Below are 23,963 nucleotides of genomic sequence, written 5' to 3'. Positions count from 1 at the left end.
ATTTTGTAAAATGTTAACCGATTATTAACCGTTAACTGACAAGATTTGTGCCTCGCTCCAGCTGCAGTATATGAGCAAAACAGACAACTGAGTCTCCAGTTCACCGTCAGGGAGCGTTAACTTAGCAGCTACGATGCTGCGTGTAGTGTCGCGGACATGCAGCCACTTTCCCAGTAAAAGTCTCCACCGCACATTTAGTTTGGTTTAGCAGGTTGTCAGCTGTGTGTCTGCCCGGCGTAACGATAGGGATTGCCCGATAAACAGTTTGTGTATTTGTGCTACGTTAGCAGCTATAGCATTGCTGGAGGCTTCGTGCTCGCCGCCGCACATACCAGCACGACGTAAATTTAACGAGTGTCCGTGTGTGTTGGCGGTGAGTGTGAGGTTGTTGGTGGCGTTCTAGCTGTGATCGTAGGTGTAGCAGTGTGTGTACAGTTTATTTGTTGGTGAATAAATGCTACTAAACTACAACTCCTCCGCTCCGCTCAAGCGAGCCAGAGTCCGTAGCCGACTTCCTGTATCCTGCAACTCCGGCTCCTCCTTTTAAGGTGGGCTGTTAAGGTGGACCAGCTTTTCTCCTTAAAGTGACGAGCTGCTCCTCTGAGCCGCTCAGCTTTTGAGTTAATTATTAACATTTCTTTTAACCGTTTTAACCGATAGCCTTAATCGGTTAAAATGCTTAATGTCGGTTAACGGTTAATTATGAACATCACTAGCTTCGTGTTGTTAACCGATTTCCAAAAATAAATATATACTGTACCTACATATGCATAAAGCAGCATATTTGCCCACTTCCATGTTGATAAGAGTATTAAATACTTGACAAATCTCCCTTTCAGATACATTTTGAACATATAAAAATGTGAAATTAATTTTCCATGGACTATCATGCGATTAATCGGGATTCAATATTGAATCCATTGACAGCCCTAGTTCGAAGTGATTTCACTGATCTGTCATTGATTTCTTCTGCTCCAGGGGTGCCTTCTCTATTGTCCGCCGATGCGTCAAGAAGTCCACCGGCCAAGAGTATGCTGCAAAAATTATCAACACAAAAAAGCTCTCAGCAAGAGGTAAGTACAGCCAATATCTATTGTTTGGCTCAGCGTTACATTAAAGGCGCAAACTGAAAGCCATTAATGGCAGGCTGCTATCCACGCTACTGTGGCTGCTGTCCACGCTGCTGTGGCTGCTCAGTGATGTCAGTTCAGCTGCAGGTTTGTTCGTTAGTTTCCTGAAGAGCAGTGATCCAGGTGCTCTGTCCTATCCCTGTCAGCGGAGATTACTGAAGAGGTGGAGGCCACTTGGCAGAGCTTGGCAACTGCCATTGTTGTACAGCGAGGTTCAGGTGGCTTTGGCAGCTGTCTGCGACCATTTTTGGTTTGTTATAGTTACCGTTGGTCTCTTGCACCAGCTTGACCTCAGCCTAAAATATCCTCAACTTTTACAGCAGCTCATAGTTAAAATCGTTTTGGCCATTGTATGTGTTGGTTATTATAACATTTTACTCACATAGGGGTCATTCCATCCCAGTTCACCAAGACCGCCCAGTTCATGTCATAGATTTTCCTAAAAAAAAAAAAAAAAGCTTGTGAAAACTTCTACAACCCCCTGAGACCCACGGGAAGGAGGCTCAATAATGCTCCAAAGTTAGGCAACATTTTGGAAAGGAAAACTGGCATGGCCATTTTCAAACGGGTCCCTTGACCTCTGACCTCAAAATACATGACTCAAAATGGGTTCTATGGGTACCAGTGGAGGCTGGTCCATAGAGGCAGAGGAGGTTGCTCCTTCTCTATTTTCATACTTCATCACACTCTGATGGCGAGTCCAGAACGTTGTCACCGAGAACCTCCGATAACAACTCAGAGAAAAAAGCAGTGGGACAAGGCCCCCCGATGGATTCGGGTGAGCCAATTCTGCTGCGCCAGTTGCGGGACTTGAGGTCGGTTACTTTGGCTAGCAGTTTAGCATTGCTTTACGCTAGCGTAGCACATGTTGCGTAGCACATGTTGCTTCCAGTGCTACGCTCATCCTGTAAGTTAGTGTTGGATTCGAGCGAAGTAATCTTCTGACCGTGGTCTGACACCGTACCTTGATTACGGTCTAGCTTTGCTTCGAGTGTCCAGATGGATTTTTTAAAGTTGGAAGACAGGGACTTTCTGTGTTCTTCTAGGAGTTCGAGGGCAGGATTCAAAATCACACTGAAAATCAAAGTAAAAAATGTAAATCACAGGATGATCCAACTTGCGTGAATTTCATCACGGCAACTCATAATGGGACTCAGTAGTGTGTACAGCCCCCATGTGCCTGTATGCACTCCCGACAACATCTGGGCATGCTCCTGATGAGATGGCGGACGGTGTCCTGGGGGATCTCCTCCCAGACCTGGATCAGGGCATCAGAGAGCTCCTGAACAGTCTGTGGCGGTATTTGGCGCCGTCGGATGCACCGATACATAACGTCCCATAGGTGCTCAGTTGGATTTAGGTCAGGGTGACGTGAGGGCCAGTCAATGGCATCAGTGCCTTCGTCATCCAGGAACTGCCTAAACACTCTGGCCACATGAGGCCGGGCATTCTCCTGCACCAGGAGGATTTCGTCCCGGTACCTAACAGCAGTCAGGGTGCCGTTGGCTATGACATGGAGGTCTATGATCCTCCAAGGATACAGAATGCCTCCCCAGACCATCACTGACCCACCACCAAACCGGTCATGCTGGATGATGTTACAGGCAGCATAACGTTCAACACGGCGTCTCCAGACTCTTTCATGCTTGTCACATATGCTCCGTGTGAACCTGCTCTCATCTGTAAAGAGAACGCCAGAACCTGCCAGTTCTGGTGTTCTCTGGCGAATGCCAATGGAGCTGCACGGTGCCGGGCTGTGAGCACAGGTCCCACCAGAGGACGTCGGGCCCTCATGCCACCCTCATGGAGTCTGTTTCTGACAGTTTGGTCAGAAACATGCTTACCAGTAGCCTGCTGGAGGTCATTCTGTAGGGCTCTGCTCTGGCAGTGCTCCTCCTGGAGCAGATAGCGGTCCTGCTGCTGGGTCAATGCCCTTCTAGGGCCCCATCCAGCCCTCCTCATGTACTGAAGGAACTGGCCTTCTACCTCCAAGAGGTCAAGGCCCAGTTACGTGTTGGTTAATCTTGTATGACAAAGAGATTTTCCAAACAGACGGGTTAAAGCATAATAATACAATTTATTCCGAACAATTAATGTTGCATAAGTAAAAATAAAAGAGTATACAGATATCTGGATCCAGTCTACGTGTCCCTGACAACATACAGTGCATGGGTCAGTTCGTGAAGTCTGAACCCCGAGCTATCCCTGATCCAGCCTATTCATGGTTTACACAATATTAATATTCATGAGTTATGGCACGTGATGTTTCTGCTGCATGTCTTCTTCTTCGTTATCTCCTTCTGGCTCCGTCCTCTCCTTGACCTTGCAAAAGAAAACAGCACCTGCCTCCTCCCTTTTCCTCACAATCACTCTATTCATAACAAATCCAACAGTCAGGTTATTGTAAGCATTCTTGGACATAATAAATCCAACAGTACCAGCCGGTCTCCTGGTATCTCCTCATGCTCTTGAGACTGTGCTGGGAAACACAGCAAACCTTCTTGCTACTGCACGTATGGATGTGCCATCCTGGAGGAGCTTGACTACCTGTGCAACCTGATTGGGCTGCAGGTACCGCCTCATGCTACAAGTAGTGACGAGGACACTAGCAGAACACAGAACTAGAGAAGAACCCGACAGGAAGGATGAGGAGAGAGCAGCTGTCTGTGGCCACCACATGCAGAACCATTCCCTGTCTGGAGGTTGTCTTGCTGTTGCCTCTCCATTCATCTGTTGTCACTTTCATTTGTGTGTGTGTGTGTGTGTGTGTGCGTGTGCATGTGCGTGTGCGTGTACATGCAGCAGTTTAACACGTGTTGAAATATCACCACCTGTGCTTCAGTATTTGTGGCAGATTTGTTGTTGCAGTCATTAGTCGGCCTGTTGCACTGCGTGTGTGTCATGGTGTTCCTCCTGCCATGGACCTGAATCTCGAGCATCTCTCGCATGTGTTTGTGTTTGCTCATTAATTCCATTGATCCTTCACTGTATCTCTTCTAGTCTTGGTGTGTGAGCATGTTGCAGACTCTGTGCGTGTGCAAATTGCGTCAAATGGTTGCACCAAAGGTTGCGTGATGATATGATGTACAGATCAGGACTGATCGGGCTGCTCTCTTTCCAGGGGATGCAGGCAGGACTGCTCTGTCTCCCTCTCTGCCTCTCTCAAACACCCCCACCCCTCCACCCAGGTCATTTCCCTTCATTTTTATGTTGCTTTCTCCCGTCCCCTCCCTCCCTTCTCTGGAAACAAAAGATTGATTTGAGGAAAGATCCTAAAAACCTTTCTTGTGCGTGCGTGGTTCTTGGTCACAAACGCACACACACTTGACAACTGCTCTTTTTAGAGCACAGTTGCACACATTTTCTCTCACCTATTTAACGGTTCTCACGCTTCACTCTATGCGTACAAGGCCAGTCTGTATACAGTTTCACATTGTGAAATACACACACACACATTAGTCTCTCCTTCAGTGCGCATTGCCCTTAATCAGAGCTGAAATGTGCTGGTGCTGCCAATGTGTTCTTCACAAACACAAGAAGCATGTTCTCCCTGCCTCCTCTCACAATGACACACACACACACACATCATGCCCATAGAAGTGAAAGGAAGGCGGGGAGAAATGTGTCACTGGGACAGGAGGCTCCCTTGTGTTGAAGATTGATTCTGGTGTATTACAATGTAAGCCTTACTTTTATAGTGTAGGCCAGGGGTCTTCAACATTTTTCAGGCCAAGGACCCCCAAACTGATGGAGAGATGGAGCAGGGACCCCCTACTATATATTTTGTATAAAATAGTGTTTTATGTTAAACTGGGCCTAGTGCCATGTATAAATGTACCTTGTTATTGTGCATTCAATACTAAGCTATTGAAATAATACACAGGTTCATATATTCATGGTTTTATTTTAAACATGTGCAAGGTACAGTGAGCAGGGTGGCCATGCCACTGCCATTTAATAAACATACCTTGTTAACTGATACCAATGCCAATATCAACAATGTCTGTCACTTGAATGATAATCATGTATACCAGCTATTCAAATTGACATTTTTATTTTAAACAAATGTGGAAACGAAAATGAGTGATGGCCTATTATAAACATACCTGTTATCTTGCATACAATACTGAGCTATTAAAATCATTGACAGATTCATGTTGTTTTAAACATACATGTAGTAGGGACAGTGAATCCTCAAGCCGTCTGTGGATGGCACACATACTCCCACATTAGTGAGATGTCTGACCCTGATGAGTAGCACACAACTTATCTAACCTTGGACGGATGGAGGTTGTCAGGCAGAGGGTCATATCAGCCTCAGGCTGCAGTTTAGTGGAGCCTGAGGCTAAAAAAAATTAAAAATTGTCTAATCAACCAAAAATTAATATAAAATAATAATAAATAATAAAAATAAGAAGAACATTTCGCGACCCCCCTGCAGTACCTCCGCGGACCCCCTGTTGAAGACCTTTGGTGTAAGCCATTGTTTTTGTAGGTCATGACAGTATTGTACTCGCCAAGTTAATGCAGCGACATTAAAGAAGAAGTCATACGAGGCAAGGAAGATGAGCAGTCAGAGGATTGGGCAAGTTTTAAACAAACCCCAGGTTAACCAAGTGGATTTGGAGTGGAAAACAAAGGCAGAAAGTCCAGTTATTACCGAAAGCATCTGTTGTTAACATCCATCACAGTTTACAGTCGGGCGGCTCTAGTCCGCCCGAGTTTTTTTGGGCCGATTCAGCATGTTGAATCAGCAACGGCGCCCGACGGTGAGAGAAATCACTGTGATTGGCTGTTCAGCTTAAACGAATCAGTGCACGACAAGAGAAACGGAAATGAGGAAAACAAGCCAATGAGTAAAGTCAAGAGGAAAAACACAGAAGACTCTTCTCATTTTTCATCTTCATCTCGTCTGATCATTCTAATACACAGATGTTTTCACAGCAACATGAACATCTGGAATGAATCTAACTGACCGTCGGCTGTAGTCTTTGCAGTGTGTTTGAGAGCAACTTGTCGGCCAAAACAAAGGCGATGTGAGGCAACGCAGCAGTCGACCTTAGTTCTTTGATGTTGGCTTGGTGTGTCTGGGCCTTTTCACAGTAATGCATTACAGTTATTTAATATTTTATAACGCTCCACGTGTCCGTCCTTCCATCCGTCCTTCCTTCTGTCCGTCCGTCCGTTTGCGTGTCACACTTTCATTTGATTGTTAAATACCCTCTCAGCCAGTCACATCACTGGTCTCATAGTTGGAAAAGAGGCTATGATGAGCCCAGGTAATCGGACTTCTCTTTCGTAAAAAAGCTGAATTTTGCGTTAAAACAGACCAGTCTGTTGTGCGTAGATGTCTTTGTCGTTGTACTGTAGCAGCCAGCTGTCGTTCTCAGGTGATTTAATGAAGGTAAACGCAGTGAACGTTGGTGCGTAACGGGATTGTGCTCTGCACTCTGGCACTTCTCAGAGGCTGCAGATTCATCAACATGTGTCCTGCTGCCTTCAGGTGCTGCAGGGATTTCAGGAACTGACAGAGAAGCTTTTCAGTATAAAGCAGCTGTGGACAGCAGATACTGTATCAATCAGCCACATTCATTCAGAGATCAACGCAGACTGACTTACTGACTTTCCTGCTCTAACCGCATTAAAAGTCATTTTTCTGTGCTGACTTTGGTTGGAAGGGCGTAACTCGCCCAGCATTGTTACAGACCGGCACTTGGTTCAACGTTGACTAGGGATGTTAATAATGAACCATTTAACCGTTAACCAACATTAAGAATTTTAACTGATTAATGCTATTGGTTAAACGGTTAAAAGAAATATAAAAAAATTTACTAAAAAGCTGAGCAAAACTCAGCTTGTCACTTAAAGGAGAATAGCTGGTCCAACGGCGAGCACGAAGCCACCAGCAACGCTCCGTCTCCATACGTAGCACAACACACACGGTCGGTCGGACACTCACTAATGTTACACCGGGCAGACGAAGTAACGTTACGCCAGGCAGACACACCGCTGACAACCTCGCAGCTAAACTAAATAGTGCCGTGGAGACTCACTGGGACAATACATGCAGCGTCATGGCTGCTACAGTAACTTTCCCGGACAGTTGAACCGGGGACTCGGTTGTCTGTTTTGCTCATACACTGCAGCTGGTGATAAATGTTGGATTTAATCAGTTCATCGGCTTTTCACTGCAGTTGGACGGCTTGTTCTATGCACTAATCTTCCCAGTTAACGGTTAATGATCGGTCAACGAGGGTCGGCTATTGGTTAGAAAAAAAATGACAAATTAGTTTCCCTAACTTTGACCTACCATACTTTCCATTGTTTTGCGCGTACACTAGGGATGCTCATTTTGAAAAATTTTCTTAACCGATAACCGACCCTCGTTAACTGATTATTAACCGTTAACCAACAAGATTTGTGCCTCGTACCAGCTGCAGGAGCACAACAGATATTGGTTGACGGGAGTCTCCAGTTCACCGTCCGGGAGCGTTAACTTAGCAGTTACGATGCTGCGTGTAGTGTCGCGGACATGCAGCCACTTTCCCAGTAAAAGTCTCCACCGCACATTTAGTTTAGTTTAGCAGGTTGTCAACTGTGTGTCTGCCCAGATTAACGATAGGGATTGTCCGAGAAACAGTGTGCGTATTTGTTAGCGGCTCTAGCATTGCTGGAGGCTTCTTGCACGCCGCCGCCGCCACACACATACAGTCTGTCAGCGCGACGTAACTTTAACGAGTGTCCGTGTGTGTGTTGGTGATGAGTGTGAGGTTGTTGGTGGCGTTCTAGCTGTGAACGTAGGTGTAGCAGTGTGTGTACAGTTTATTTGTTGGTGAATAAATGCTATGAAACTACAACTCCTCCACTCCACTCAAGAGAACTAGAGACCGGAGCCGTCTTCCTGTATCCTGCAACTCCAGCTCCACCTCTTAAGGTGGGCTGTTAAGGTGGAACAGCTTTTCTCCTTAAAGTGACGAGCCGCTCCTCTGAGCCGCTCAGCTTTTGAGTTAATTATTAACATTTCTTTTAACCGTTTTAACCGATAGCGTTAATCTGTTAAAATGCTTAATGTCGGTTAACGGTTAAACGGTTAATTATGGACATCCCTATCGTACGTTTTTTTCCTTAGTCCACAGTATGCCTCCATTACATTTGAGTCACAGAGCTAAGGATAGGATAAAATCATTGAACTGTTTGTCATCCATCACAGTGTCCTCAGTTATGGTGACCTTCCACTAATCAGCTTTACCTCCAAATAAAGTGGTTTTGGTAATTTGGCTAAATTTATAACCTTGTCCGATCATCTGATCACTTGTTTCTTCTTACCGTCAGACATCGTTGTAGCGATTACTTTAAGTACATTGTTATCATAACTGATTGAAATGATGACCAAAATTTATGAAAATAATCCAAATTCATAGTCAAGATAACACAACCGTAATGAAAAACATGTCTTCATTTACAGTAACAGTGTTTGTAAACTCTCAATGTACAGTATATGTTGACTTTGGTGGTTTGATGTCAGGACAACTTTTGAGTATCGCTTGTACCTACGAGGTGTGTGTGTGTGTGTGTGTGTGTGTGTGTGTGTAGGCGGGATTAAGCCCTATTCTCTGTGGCTCAGAGAGGGCACATTGGCTGGCGGTGAGGTCAGCGATTATGGCTGGGTCATGTTGCGTCGCTCAAGCGGATACTCGCACATGCATACGCGGTCTGTCACTTCCAATGACATTCACACGCGTGCATCTACACAGACACACATTGTTAATTACCCACAACATTCAGTAACTGTTGTAATTAGAATTGAATCAGCTAAGAGTCATATTTTCTATTGGATGGATACATGTTGTCATTAATGAACGTGGATATTATTTTTATCTTTAAAACCAAAAGTCAGTTCAGTTTATAAATTCTTGAAAAATATTCTTCAAAAGAATATATAGCAACTAATAATGACAATTTAATAGCCTGACAACAGTCTAATCGGCTGTTTGTTTGACCATGGGAAAAAGTTTAATCATTTGAATCTTTTACTTTGAATCTTTCTAAATTGATTGAGTAAAAATCTAGTACTTATCGATGTAGTTGGATTGTAGGAATATAAATTGATACATTGATGTAGTAGATGAATCCTTACACCCCTAGTTTCCATACTTTACTGTATGTGTAGTGTTTACCACTTTTGATTTAAAATGTGAGGGTCTACTTTCTTGTTTCAGCTTGCTGCTGCCAGCTGCAGTTTGTTTTGGTTGATGTATACGGAACAGATATGACGTCACGTTTCTCAGACTACAACAATAAAAGCGGTAACTTCCTTCTACTTCCACATAGACTCAAATGAAGCAAATGTATAGATAGAAAATCTATTTCAAAATTGTAAACAAAACAAAAGAAATCCCGATACATAGGTCAATCATTTTTTTCCCAGCCCTAGCAGCTAGTTAGCTTAGCTAATGCAATGCGTAAAGTGTAAAAATTACAATTTTCCGTTTGACTGGGGGTTATTTCTTGGTTTAGTTGTGCCTTTTGGGGTTAGAAGTCTTGTTTCCGTAGCAGAACTCAAAAACTCTTTAACTTAGGAACTTCAAATTTGGTATGATGGTTGACAGTGTGGTCTAGTTGTGCCTTTCGTGGGGTTAAAAGTCCAGGTTGCCCAACATTTCTGAAATTTTGGCCAAAAACTATTAATATTTATTTTGACCGTTAAACCGCGTTAATCGGTTAAAAGGCTTAATGTCGGTTAACAGTTAAACGGTTAATTGTCAACATCCGTAGACTTCCCATCAGTTTACAGAAGTAGATAATGACAACTATTGTTAGCCTGAGGCAGCAGTCACTCCCTGATAAAGATCGTGGAAAGCAGAAGTTAAGAAGGGAAGTGTGCTCATAAGCTCATGTTACTGTTACTTTAGTGGTGGAGGGCTCTCATATGCTTTTGTTCACACACTGATGAAAAGTGGAGATATAGTGATACAATCCTTTCTATGACTTCTGTACATCTCGTGTAGAGGCTTGAATCCAGTTTGTACCAGAAGTCAGTGGTTAGATTTTAAGAATATAATAACGACATGTAGCGTCGGCACATTTTCCCTTTTAACACTATGGATTAAGAGTTTTTTTCAACCATGTTGTTGGAACAGTGAAAGAAGCCGGTGGAAACACAAAAAAAGAAGGTTTTGGTGAGTTTTATTTTGTTTCTGCTGCTGGAACAGCTGATCTACCTGCTGAAACTACAAGGAGCCTGGCGCCACTTGCACGCGGACACGACGTGGGCCTATGGGCCTGGCCAGCCATTCGGAACCTTAAACCATGAGTGGGGGCGGCGGCCTCAACCTGGTCGCCTGCCGTGCGCCTCCGGGTACCCAACTCTCCTCCCTCCTTCGGAGGGACCACGGGGGTTTGTGGAAGCGGCACACACACACATACACACCCCTGCGCTAACAGAAAAGAGCCGAACTGAACGTGCCACACGTTTTACCGGTAGTTGCGTTACTACCAGGCCTGCAACGGTTAATACAAGGGAAATATATATGTTTTAAGATGGGACGAATAGTCGCATAAACTATTAGATTTTTTTATAAATAACAACTATTGGAACAATCTAAATCATAACTCATCCCTAGTTCTATTACACAGACTGGTGACGGTTATGGAAAGTTAAAGTTACATCTCCTCTCTAGTACAAAAGACTACTTCACTCAGAACAGCTGTCAATCACAGTCTTGATGTCTTACATCAAACCCTTTTTATAGAATCAAGTTACTAATTAAAACCAAACTTATCAAAAGAATGAACACTTGACCACGCATCAACGTAAGGAGAACTACCTAAAATGACAGAAACATCTTTGGGAAAAAATGTATTTGATGTGTACTTTGACTTTTTAGTTTGGCCAATGTCCCATCCACTAAAATGGAGGGACTTATGGCCTATACTGCAGCCAGCCACCAGGGGGCGATTGAGATGTTTTGGGAAGCTGTCATTTCGTCCATCTTTATATACAGTCTATGGACTCTACCAACTCCCGAGCGAAATATCTGGCTCTTCAGCTGCTAAACTCTCCAATATGTTCATTAGCAAGTCCAAACAGGTAGTGTACAGTGGGGTTTTAGAGCTCTTTTGATGAGCTGCCAGCTGCCTGCGGTGGGGGAAATTACGCTATGAGAGCAATGAGAGTGAACCAAAACAGGGAAATTTCGGACACCTAAACCATGAGCTTAAACTCACTTTAAAGCTGGGTGAAGCCGAGGGGAGCGGCAGATTCAGAAACCAAATGACCCACCACAGTTTTTCGTCCGTGTTAAAACATGGATGTACAAATCTTTTGTCTCCAGTAGAATCAAGTAAACAGTAAGATAAATGTGTGAGCCTGGTAACGCCTGTGGCTCAGAGGGTAGAGCAGGTCGTCCACCTACCGGAAGGTCGGTGGTTCGATCCCCGGCTGCTCCGGGTCACATGTTACACTTAACCCCAAATTGCTCCCGAAGGCATAGACATCGGTGTGTGAATGAGTATTTAGATTGGATCCTGATGGGCAAAGTTGGCACCTTAGCAGCCTCGGCCATCAGTGTGTGAATGTGTGTGTGAATGGGTGAATGCTGACATGTAGTGTAAAGAGCGTTTAGTGGTCGGAAGACTAGAAAAGCGTTGTATAAATGCAAGTCCATTTACCATAGCCTGTTTAAAAGTTCTCTACCGCGAAACTCTCAAATAATCAGCTTTTATTGAATTAGTAGAAATCATTCATCAAGTGCTGAACTGTAGTGTAGTGATATACAATCATCAGGCTGACTACAATGACAAGTGTTTCCACTCCCATCACATGAGACAATGTACACAGTTTATATTTGAAAATGTATACATGTTCCAGCTTTGTTGTATACTGGCTCTACTCCCAGTCAATGTAAACATGTACAATGTTAACCACACAATACACTGTTACTTTCAACTCCTTGAGTGTCCAAAACTCAGGTCTTCCTTTAACAAAATGACACTGTATGGACTAAAGCAAGTTGTGAAGCTGCTCAGATGGATTTTGGTTTGAAGTTGCAGGATTCACTCTGTACATCTGAATCATTCAGGTTAGTTGTTAGCCACTGAAGCTGTGAGCCAACAATTAGACTGGTCCCCATTAGACGCGTAGTATTTTTTTTGTCTGCCACTCAGAAATGTTATCTGACACTTTTGAAATCTCTGCGCTAAATGAAGGAATAACATTTTAGATCTGTTGTCATTCAATGTTTGATATATTTAACATAAAAAACATTATATACACGGTAAATTACAGTGTTCGAATTACGACGTAGCTTCTGGGGGAGACCTATTTGGGGTGGGGGGGGGGGCTACTGTACACAGTGCTGTACTTTGCTATTGTCATCTATAGTGGTTATTTGCATAAAAACACAATTCAAATGATTATGATTATTGAGATATTTGCTTTGATTTAAAAAAACATCCTGGTAAATTTTTATGAAGTTAAACAGGTCATAATTCTCTTTTATCTATTTTATATTGATGTGAAAACATCTCCATCAAACAACTGGATTTATTCAAGTTTCTCACCAAAAACTTAATTTTACGAGATTGCATTTGAACACATCATGATAACGTTGTAATTTACCTTCACCCAACGGTCATTTTGCTGAGCAGACCATGAACACCTCATAATAATAACTCAATGGTACCTCCGTTAACGTTCGTATCTCCACTTCTTCTTCTTCTTCTTCTTCTTCTTAGCTGTCCATCGTGTCCGATGATGACGATTGCTCCAGGGGGTTGGGGGATGGGGGAGGGGGTTCAGCGTCGTTGGCGCTGGTGCCACTTCATGTGGCTGTGGAGGCCGATGCGTGAGCCACACACTCGCCCGCAGATGGGGCAAGGGAGCCCAGATGTTGTTGTAATGCCGGCTGCCCGCTGGTGTCGTTGGGCACGCCTTTCGGTCCTCCTCTGTTGGGTGGTGTGTGGTGTATTTGTTCGGTTGCTCTGGCACAGGTGACCTGCCAGGCTGACCTATCAAGTGCCAGATGTTCCAGATGGGTGGGGTTTATGTTGCAGCGCTTGAGGAGGTCTTTAGTGTAGTCCTTGTAGCGCCTCTTTTGTCCGCCAGCAGCCCGTTTTGCGTTGCTGAGTTGCCCATAGAGGGCTTGGCGGGGCAAGCGGTGGTCAGGCATGCGGATAGAATGCCCTATCCAGCGGAGATGTTTTTTTGCTAATGCTGCTTCCATGCAGATGGAGTTGGTCATGGAAAGGATCTCTGTGTGAGGCACCCGATCTTCCCAAGAGAGGCCGAGGATTTTTTGGAGGCATCGAATGTGGAAGGCCTCCAAGTTTTTGATATGCCGTCTGTATGGGGTCCATGTTTCTGCCCCATAGAGCAGAGTGGAGGCACATACCGCGTTGTAAACAGCCACCGTGGTACTGATCTTCAGGTTTTTGTTTTGGAATACCCTTCTACGGAGTCGCCCAAAGGCTGATGAGGCTTTGTTGATGCGACTGTTTATTTCAGTGTCAAGGGAGCAGTCTGAGGAGATTGTGGAGCCAAGATAGGTGAACTGGTGAACTACTGTGAGTGGAACACCACCTATTTGAAAGTTAGGGAGTGAACGAGGTTGGGTAGTGAGTTGTGCCATGACTTCGGTTTTTTGAATATTGACCTGGAGACCAAAAGACTGGTATAGGCTGGAGATTGTGTTAAGGGCATGCTGCATGGACTCTGGGCTATGTGCAAAGACAGCGCAGTCATCTGCGTATTGGAGCTCATGGATTTGGCATGTCTTTGTCTTTGTGTAGGCCTGGAGCCGTCGGATGTTGAATAGACTTCCATCAAGGCGGTGCTCCAGGTGAACTCCATCTCTGTGTCCCAGGGTATGGTGGAAGAGGTGGGTAGTGGCTGAGAGGAGGAGATTGAACAGGACCGGTGCCAAGACACAGCCCTGTTTCACCCCAGTGTTGACCTTGAAGGGCTCTGACTGGAGTCCTCCTGTGAGAACTCTGGCTTGCATCCCATCATGCAGTTGCTGCAGGATGGAAAGAAACTTGGGTGGTACCCCAAGTTTTGAGAGCTGTTTCCAGAGCAACTCACGGTTTATGGTGTCAAAGGCTTTGCTGAGGTCGATGAAGGCTATGTACAGGTCCTTGCGTTGTTCTCTGCTCTTCTCCAGCAGCTGCCGTAAAACAAAGATCATGTCAGTAGTGGATCTGGTCTTCCGAAAACCACATTGCGTTTCTGGGAGAGCACTTTCCGAAATGTACTCCACCAGCCTATTGAGCATGATCTTTGCCAGCACTTTCCCTGCGGTGGAGAGGAGAGAGATTCCGCGGCTGTTCCCACAGATGGCTCTGTCGCCCTTCTGTTTGTAGATGACCACAATGTTAGCGTCCTTCCAATCCTGAGGGACTATCTCAGACTTCCAGATGTTTATGATCAGGAGATGTAGGCGGTGTGTGAGGAGGAGCCCCCCATGTTTGAGGATCTCTGCTGGGATGCCATCAGGTCCTGCACTTTTGTTGTTCTTTAGGCTTTCAATGGCTTTATGAGTTTCAGAGAACTGTGGTGGAGTGTCAAGAGGGAGGATTGGTGGAAGGTCTGGGAGTTTATTGAGGATATGGAGATCAACGGGGTTTCTGTGGTTGAGGAGGGTCTCAAAATGATCCGCCCAGCGGCCAAGAATATCATGGCGGTCCTTGAGAAGAGTGTTCCCGTTTGCTGATCGGACAGGGGCGATGGTCTGCTTCCTGGGGCCATATATGGCTTTGATGGCATCATAGAAGCCCTGGGTGTTGTTGCAGTCTGCAAACTTTTGGATTTCTTGTGCCCTCTGCATCCACCATGCGTCTTCCATGGTCCGGAGCGCATGCTGGGTTGTAGCTCTTGCTTTGGCAAAAGTGGCTTTCAGAGTGGAGGATCCAGGGTTTGCCAGGAGAGCTATGTGGGCTTCATGCTTTGCTTTGAGAAGTGATTTTATTTCTGTGGAGTTGTTGTCAAACCAGTCCTGATGACGTTTCCTTGACAGGCCAAGTGCTTCCGAGGCTGCAGCGTGGATGGCTGTGCGCAGAGCTGACCAATCAGTGGGTTCCTCTGGAACTTGGTTGAGGTTTCTTGCAAGGAGTTGTCGGAGGTTGCCTATAGTGTCGGGGTTGTTGAGTGCTGTGCAGTTTAGTTTTCTGATTGGGGCGGTGTTTGGGCGACGTGGTTGAATACCCATACGGAGTTTGGATCTGACCATAAGGTGGTCAGTCCAGCATTCAGCCCCGCGCATGACGCGGGTGATGAGAACGTCCTGTCTGTCCTTTTGGCGGACGATGATGTAATCCAGGAGGTGCCAGTGTTTTGAGCGGGGGTGTTTCCAGGTGGTTTTAAGCCTGTTCTTCATCTGGAAGGTGGTGTTTGTAATGACCAGGCGATGTTCCGCGCAGAGAGAGAGGAGCCGTAGCCCGTTGCTATTCATTTTCCCCACTCCATGCTGGCCTAGGATCTTACTCCAGACGTGATGCTCTGTGCCCACTCTGGCATTAAAGTCTCCCATAAGTATGAGCTTATCTGTAGCTGGGGTTTTCTGGATGATGGAGTCAAGACTTCTGTAAAAGTCCTCTTTGACAATGTGTTCTGCATCCAAGGTTGGTGCGTAGGCACTGATGAGGGTGGCAGAGCGTCCCTTTGTAAGGGGAATTCGCCACGTCATCAGTCGTTCATTGATGCCGATAGGGGAGTCAGGGATCCGTTGCAGCAGTTGGGTCTTCACTGCAAAACCCACACCATGGAGGCGATGTGTGCCTTCGGGGACCCCTTTCCAGAAGAAAGTGTAACCTGCACCGACTTCTGTCAGGGAGTCCTCTCCATGTAGCCTGGTCTCGCTAAGTGCTGCAATGTCAATTTTGTACTTAGCAAGCTCGAGAGCCACAAGTGCTGTTCTGCGGTGGGGTCTGTCAGGTGTTACAGCCATATCCAAGAGCGTGCGAACGTTCCACGAAGCGACGTGCAAGTTAATTTTCTTTGTTTTTCGACCGCAGTAAAGGGATGCTCCGACGGTTGCGGTTTACCGTCCGGAGTAGGAGGAGCAGACAATTTTCAGACCACCTTTTCTAGGTCCTTCCCCATTCGGGGTGAGCAGTGTGGGGCTGCTCAGACGCAATGGAAGCTGCCGAGGGGACACGCTGCTCCATCCCGTATCTCGGCGACCATCACTCCATTGCCGCCTGCGTGCATGGTTTGGCTAGGCACTCCCAGCCACATCCTTGGCCTGTGCCTGCCGCCATTCCATATCGCCACAGGGCTTTAGGGGGGTTGGAGCAAGGGGGCTTGCGCAGGGAGAGGATTAGGGTGAGGGTGTGGGTGCGCAGTCCTCACTCCCACCATCTTGACTCCACCAGACAGACTTCCAGTGGCATGAGAAACTCGTGACGACCTTCATCTGGATGGAGCTGCAGGGGACTGCCGATTGTCCGGTCTACTGGACTCCGCCTGTGCCGGTCCCCAACTGCAGATTTGTGATCAGGGTTTACTCCCCTAGCCATCGTACCTCCCAAGGTTTACCCACGTGGCAATGGGGCAGTGGTTGGTGGAACACCTCTGGGGACCACTGCAGCTCCGAGATCTCCTACTAATTCAGCCAGGGGTCGCAAAACCCCAGTTACCATGGGCTGCCACGAGGAGGCATAGTAGGAGTCTTGGTGAGGGAGAGGCTATGTACTGACCGCAGAAAGACTTACACATTGCTTTCTGGACCCCAGAAACGGGGTTGGCCAGCGGCAGAAACTTAAAGGAGGGTGATTGCAGGCATCCCTACATGCAATGGCTCGCTTAGTAGACTGCACTAGACGCATCACAACACCCTGCTGACAGTACAGTCAACAAATCCACTATTTAACCAGTCAGGACTGTGCTGCCCACCGGCTGCTAACAGCTAACGTTGCTAACGCTCCTGCTGATTTCAGCACAGATTTGTTGTTCACAGTGTCTCGTTATCAGGGGAAAATAAGGTGCTTCCCCTCAGGCTTAGTAGCGCCATGCTTTTGAGCGTTTTTTTTCCCCTCTGCCGTGTCTCCGGTCCAATCCAAACTGAAACATGATAAGGCGTGCGTACGTGTCATTGTGCATGAGGAACTGTCAGAAAGCATCAGTAAGAGGAATCGATAGTCACGGAGACATGAGATGCCAAGAAAGCAGAAAACTACCGTTGTCTATTACCATCACTAGCATTTTCCCTGCCTGCTAAAGTGCCAATGCCAACAATTTACTCGCATTTGGCGGGTGGCGGGTGCTAATTTCAGACCCTGGGTACAAGTAAGAAGATAAGTCACAAACAATAGAACTTTCTGAAGTATCTACTAGGAATGTGTACTTGCACGTATTTGATTGACTAATGTAATCCATTTTCCGGATGACTCTGCCGTGCATTGGTGCAGAAGGTGAGCCCGTTTTATTTAGCTGGAGCCATCTTAGTGATCTCATTGAAATGAAGGATGAGGCCGTGGGGGGGTGTCTGAACAGGGCCTCACTTCCCTGACATCTTTCTCATGTTATGTTTCCTTTTAGGTGTGCTCTGCACGTTTTCCAGGACAAAGGAAAATGATCTGTTTAGGGCTGCAACTAACGACCATCAGTTATTGGTTAATCTGCCAATTATTTTAGCAATTAAGCGATTTGTTGATGATTGTCGGTTTATAAGATGTCCATCACAATTTCCCAGAGCCCAAGGTTATGTCTGTTTTGTGCGACTAATGCCGAGTACACACTACCAGAGATGTCCATAATTAACCGTTTAACCGTTAACCGACATTAAGCATTTTAACCGATTAACACTATCTGTTAAAACGGTTAAAAGAAATGTTAATAATTAACTCAAAAGCTGAGCGGCTCAGAGGAGCAGCTTGTCACTTTAAGGAGAAAAGCTGGTCCACCTTAACAGCCCACCTTAAGAGGCGGAGCCGGAGTTGTAGGATACAGGAAGTCGGCTCAGGTCTCTGGCGAAGCGGAGGAGTTGTAGTTTCGTAGCATTTATTCATCGACAAATAAACTGTCCACACACTGCTACACCTACGTTCACAGCTAGAACAACACCAACAACCTCACACTCACCACCAACACACACACACACGGTCTGTTGGAAACTCACTAAAGTTTCTTAGACTACGTGTGCGGCGGCGAGCACGAAGCCTCCGGCAATGCTAGAGCTGCTAACATAGCACAAATACACACTGTTTGTTAAACACTCACTAAAGTTCCGCCGGGCAGACACACAGCTGACAACCTGCTAAACTAAACTAAATGTGCGGTGGAGACTTTTACTGGGAAAGTGGCTGCATGTCCGCGACACTACACGCAGCATCGTAGCTGCTAAGTTAACGCTCCCGGACGCTGAACTGGAGACTCCCGTCAACCAATATCTGTTGTGCTCCTGCAGCTGGTACACCGCTGCATGAGAGGCACAAATCTTGTCGGTTAACGGTTAATAATCGGTTAACGAGGGTCGGTTATCGGTTAAGAACATTTTTCAAAATGAGCATCCCTTCACACTACACGAGAATCAAGCCGATTTGGGCCCGTCCCCCCCCCCCCTCCTGACAATCATCAGCAAAGCCCAGATTTGTTGATGGTTATAAAGGTGATCTTTCCAGATGTTCCTGTGGTGTGAGGTAAGTTAAGATCCCCTGATCTGCTTGGAAGTCCATCCTGGCCGCACCAATCTTAAATCGTAAATATGAAACATGTTCAATATGCATGAGCTATTGTAAAACATGAAGCATAGAGTAGTAGTCAGGGGTGTGACGAAATATCGTGCCACGAAATATCGCAATATAAAAACGTGACGATATGCATCGTCGAAATGAAAAACTGAATCGCGATATCACGGCGTAATAGGTACTACGTACATACCGGCTCCGGGGCTGAAGCTGCAGCCTCTTAGTCTTCAACACATGCGCAGTAAAATCTGGTCTGCCCTCGCCGAAATTGAACCAATCGCGAGCTTCTGTGTCGGAGCTCCACTCACATCAACACACACACACAGCACAGTCAGTGAACAGCTGATCAGAGAGGCCAGATTTGAAACATCTTTTAGTGTGGGCCAGCCTTAACAAAACCCAAAGATATTCAGTATTCTATCACAGAACACAACCCAGCAAATACTCCCATTAATCAGACATAATCCATAATCAAAACTGTCGGTGATTAAAGCAGCAGTAGGCAGGTTGGAGCAAATGTGATTAAAAAAAAAAGTTATTTCCATTTCGCTATATCCTGAAAGTAGTACATGAGACAGGTAATCTGAAAAAAACATGTGCCTCTGTGTCCTCCGGTGTTCCTAACGGCATTTGCAAGAGTTCACAGACCGGAGGAAAACAACCAATCAGAGCCGAGCTGGAGCCTTGTCGTCTCTGAACATCTCCGATCAAACGGTCAAACTAGGCAGCGCTGATCAAATATGAATCAATATTCTGTTACTGTAATGCCTGTCAGGTGTAAAATGTTTTCAGAATCATCTTGTAGTGTGCTGTTTAGCTGTAAAATGAGAAAGTTTGGGACCCGGCAGCCATGTTGAGATCAGTTGAGGAAATACCAAGCACCGCCCACCAGCTGGAGCAAACTTTCTCATGTTACAGATCAACAGTACACTACAAGATGTTTCTGAGAACATCTGAGGAGAGAAATTGTCATTACAGTAACAGAATATTGATTCATATTTGATCAGCGCTGACTAGTTTGACCGTTTGATCAGAGTTTGCGAGTGATTGACAGCTGCCTCCAATGAATGAACAGCCAATAGGAACGCTCTCTCTCTCTGAAATGACCTGCGATTGGTCAAAGTCTCCCGTCACAGGCTAGATGTTCTTAAGCCTGAAAACAGAGCCATGAGGAGGAGCAGAAGTCTAGTTTTCTCTCAGAACACTTGAATTAAAATATGCTGAAAGGTTATTATGGGATTTTTGCCCAATGATGCCAAAACCATTGTGCCTACTGCCGCTTTAAATGTTTTGTCGATTGACTTATCGACTAATCTTTTCAGGTCTAGATTTATTTGTCGTGGTTAGTGGCCATCATCTCTTTGAATAAATTTGCCCCTATGTTTGGCTTTAGACACGTTGGCACTCTGGAGCAAAGTGTCCATCATGAGTATTGCTCAGTCTGTAATACTGTAATACAGAAATGCCCAAGATTTCCAGCTCCTCAAATGTGAACATTTGCTCCTTTTCTCAGCAGTTAATTGAATATCAGTTAATTGAATTCAGGCCTAGTATTGAATGTAGGTCACCGGCGGTTTTGCAGCGCTCAGAGCCCAATACACAATCACTGGAGTTATGTAGTAAATGGAAGAAATAGACTTGAAAGTGTAAAAATCAGCTTCAGGTTGCGTTTGCTCGTGCATATTGTTGCAAGTGAAACGCGAGCTGTTGCGTGGCATGTGTAGACCGCTGGATGGTTTGAAATAGAAGTGTATCTGTTGTGTCAGACGCACGTTAGACAAACTGAAAAACCCGGCTGAAACATTTTCTCTGTAGACGGCATAAAACACCCAACACAAACACCGGTGACAGTATGATCTATCTGACGGTGTTTCATGTTATTTTTAGCTACAATTACGTGTCACGTATTGTGTCGAACTGTGAAGTGAGTGTATTTTTAGTTCCACTGTTATTAGGTAAGGCCTTGTGATGTCAGGGAAAAGAGAGGAGGGGAGAGGCTGGCGGCACTCTTCCCGCTGTTGAATTATTGAGGTGCGAGGCTGCTCTGCTCTCACTGTCCATGGACCAAAGCTGAGGAGTGGACCCTCAGACTCCTCTTCCTCTCTTCATGCGTCTCCCTCAGCCACATTCCCTTCCTTTCTCGGTACCTCTTCCTCCCTCTTTAGTCATCTCCTCTCCCCTTTCTGCACGGCTGCCACATCGCAGGCCATGCAGGCAGACGGTGTGTGTGTGTTCAAGCTTTTGCTGGGCTTCTAGTGCACCCGCTGGAGGCTGATTGGAGCAGGGCAGATAAACGTAGCAACGCAACGCGGTGAATGTTTCATAGGACCAACTATGAATATTTGATGAGAGGGAGAGAGTCATATATGGAAAGAGAAAGATGTAGATATGGAAAGAGAGAGAGACGGTCAGGGTTATATGTTCCAAAGCACCGTAACACTTGAATGGTGTTAGTCTTCCCACAGCATGCAAACCTTCCTCTTTTCTTATCAAGGCTGTGAAACAACACTTAGTGTGCATGCGTGCGTGTGTGTCCTGAGGTTCAGTGTGTTTTTCCAGGACTCTCCTCCTGTTATATTCATCTTGCCCTCTTTCTCCCTTTTATCTGCTCATCATGCCTGTCCGAAGCATATGGCATCATGTGGAGCCAACTTGAATACAAATTTAATTTAATTAGCGCTGGACAAGGATGCTGATTGTTACTTTAGAGGGGATTCATTTGTCACTAGAAAGTGAATCTAGACTGCAACGAAACAATATGAAATGTAGTAATAGTTAAGGCCTTTACACACACTTACCTTCCACAATAAAAGCCCTAAACATAATATTTGCAGTCAAGTAATTTTGCATTTCCGTGTCATCTATTTGTCATGTCTTGGGTGTGTAAACACCTTAAGGCTGCAACTAATGATTGCATTAATTTTTTTATTCTGTTGATTATTTTGTTGCTTGGTCGATAAAATGTCCGACAATAATAATAATAAAACAAATACAGTTTCCCAAAGCCCAAGTTGACATTAACATTTCTTGTTCTGTCTGACGTCTCTTCAACTTTGCATCGAAGTCGGTGACAGCGCCCAGGGAGTGGCAGACCAGGGTGGTGGTTCCCCTGTTCAAAAAGGGGTACCAGAGAGTGTGTGCCAATTACAGGGGTATCACACTACTCAGCCTCCCTGGTAAAGTCTACTCCAAGGTGCTGGAAAGGAGGGTTCGGCCGATAGTCGAACCTCGGATCGAAGAGGAACAATGCGGATTCCGTCCTGGCCGTGGAACAACGGACCAGCTCTTCACTCTACCAAGGATCCTGGAGGGGGCCTGGGAGTATGCCTATCCAGTCTACATGTGTTTTGTGGACTTGGAGAAGGCGTATGACCGGGTCCCCTGAGAGATACTGTGGGGTGTGCTGCGGGAGTATGGGGTGAGGGGGGCAATTCTTAGGGCCATCCAATCTCTGTATGCCCAAAGCGAGAGCTGTGTTCGGGTTCTCGGCAGTAAGTCAGACTCGTTTCCGGTGGAGGTTGGCCTCCGCCAGGGCTGCGCTTTGTCACCAATCCTGTTGGTGATATTCATGGACAGGATATTGAGGCGAAGTCAGGGGGAGGAAGGTTTGCAGTCCGGTGTGCTAAAGATCTCATCGCTGCTTTTTGCAGATGATGTGGTGCTGTTGGCATCATCAGTCTGTGACCTCCAGCACTCATTGGATCGGCTGGGATGAGGATCAGTACCTCTAAATCCGAGGCCATGGTTCTCAGCAGGAAGCCGATGGATTGACTACTCCGGGTAGGGAATGAGTCCTTACCCAAGTGAAGGAGTTCAAGTACCTCCGGGTCTTGTTTCGCGAGTGAGGGGACTATGGAACATGCGATTGGTCGGAGAATCGGAGCAGCGGGGGGCGGGGGGGGGGGCAGTATTGCATTCACTTTACTGCACTGTTGTGACAAAAAGAGAGCTGAGCTGGAAGGCAAAGCTCTCGATCTACCGGTCAATCTTCGTTCCTACTCTCACCTATGGTCATGAGGGCTGGGTCATGACCCAAAGAACTAAATCGTACAAGCTGCCGAAATGGGTTTCCTCAGGAGGGTGGCTGGCGTCTCCCTTAGAGATAGGGTGAGAAGCTCAGTCATCCGTGAGGGACTCGGAGTAGAGCCTCTACTCCTTTGCTTTGAAAGGAGCCAGCTGAGGTGGTTCGGGCATCTGGTAAGGATGCCCCCCTGGGCGCCTCCCTAGGGAGGTGTTCCAGGCACGACCAGCTGGGAGGAGACCACGGGGAAGACCCAGGACTAGATGGAGAGATTATATCTCCACACTGGCCTGGGAACGCCTCGGGATCTCACAGTCAGAGCTGGTTAATGTTGCCCCGGCGACCCGACCCCGGATAAGAGGTTGAAGATGAAGTGAAGTGAAGTTCTGTCTGACCAAACCCCCAATATACTATATAAATATATGTATGACGAAGACAACCAGAAAATGTTCATATTTGAGGAGCTTGGATCAGTGAATGAGGATTTTTGCTTAAAAATGACTTGAACTATTAGTTTATTATAAATAAAATAGTTTCAGTTTAATTTCCTGTCATTTAAGCTTTTAAGAAATAGTAAAGAAACAACAATCAACATCAATCCAAACCCCCTATGTTATTCCATTTACAGTGACTAAAAACAGATCAAGTCCTCACATATGAAGAGATGTTGATAAATGACTAATGATTAATTTTCTGTGTTGTTGATAGTCTGCTGTATCCTTGTTGGTTGGATTCAGACCAGTCCTGTTCTGTTGTGCATTTGATTTTTGTTTAGTGTACAAAAAGAGACAATAAGAAATAGGGGTGTAAGAAAATATTGATGCACATGAGTATCGTGATATGTTTTGCAATATCGATTCTCAAAAACACTGTATTGATTTTTAATTAACCTTTTAAAAATCCCGGCCGCTATTCTGTCTTTCGGAGGTTGTAGCGGGGTCAGTTTTAAAGCTAGAGTGAAGACTGGCAAAGGAGGCTAAATAACACTCCAAAGTTACACTATATTTTTAGTGAAAAACTAGAATGGCCAATATCAAAGGGGTCCCTTCACCTCTGACCTCAAGATATATGAATGAAAATGGGTTTTATGGGTACTCATGAGGTCTCCCACTTTCTGCTAATTCCATGCA

At 45.7% G+C, this 23,963-nt stretch overlaps 1 protein-coding gene across 28 annotated transcripts in view; it reads left to right on the top strand.

The window, feature by feature from the left end:
• camk2g2 (calcium/calmodulin-dependent protein kinase (CaM kinase) II gamma 2) overlaps positions 1-23,963 on the top strand; it is a 169,519-nt gene that overhangs the window by 4,521 nt on the left and 141,035 nt on the right. For all 28 annotated transcript variants that reach the window (XR_012595114.1, XR_012595113.1, XM_074645318.1 and 25 more), the window contains exon 2: positions 979-1,073. Coding sequence is in view for 26 of the 28 variants with exons in the window: in XM_074645318.1 (XP_074501419.1) it covers positions 979-1,073 (95 nt within the window). In the remaining 2 variants the exon portion in view is untranslated. The remainder of the gene's footprint in view (positions 1-978; positions 1,074-23,963) is intronic.

This window comes from Sebastes fasciatus, chromosome 9 (genome assembly GCF_043250625.1).
Source record: "Sebastes fasciatus isolate fSebFas1 chromosome 9, fSebFas1.pri, whole genome shotgun sequence".
Lineage (NCBI taxonomy): Eukaryota > Metazoa > Chordata > Actinopteri > Perciformes > Sebastidae > Sebastes > Sebastes fasciatus.
This window is presented reverse-complemented; position numbering and strand designations above follow the sequence as displayed.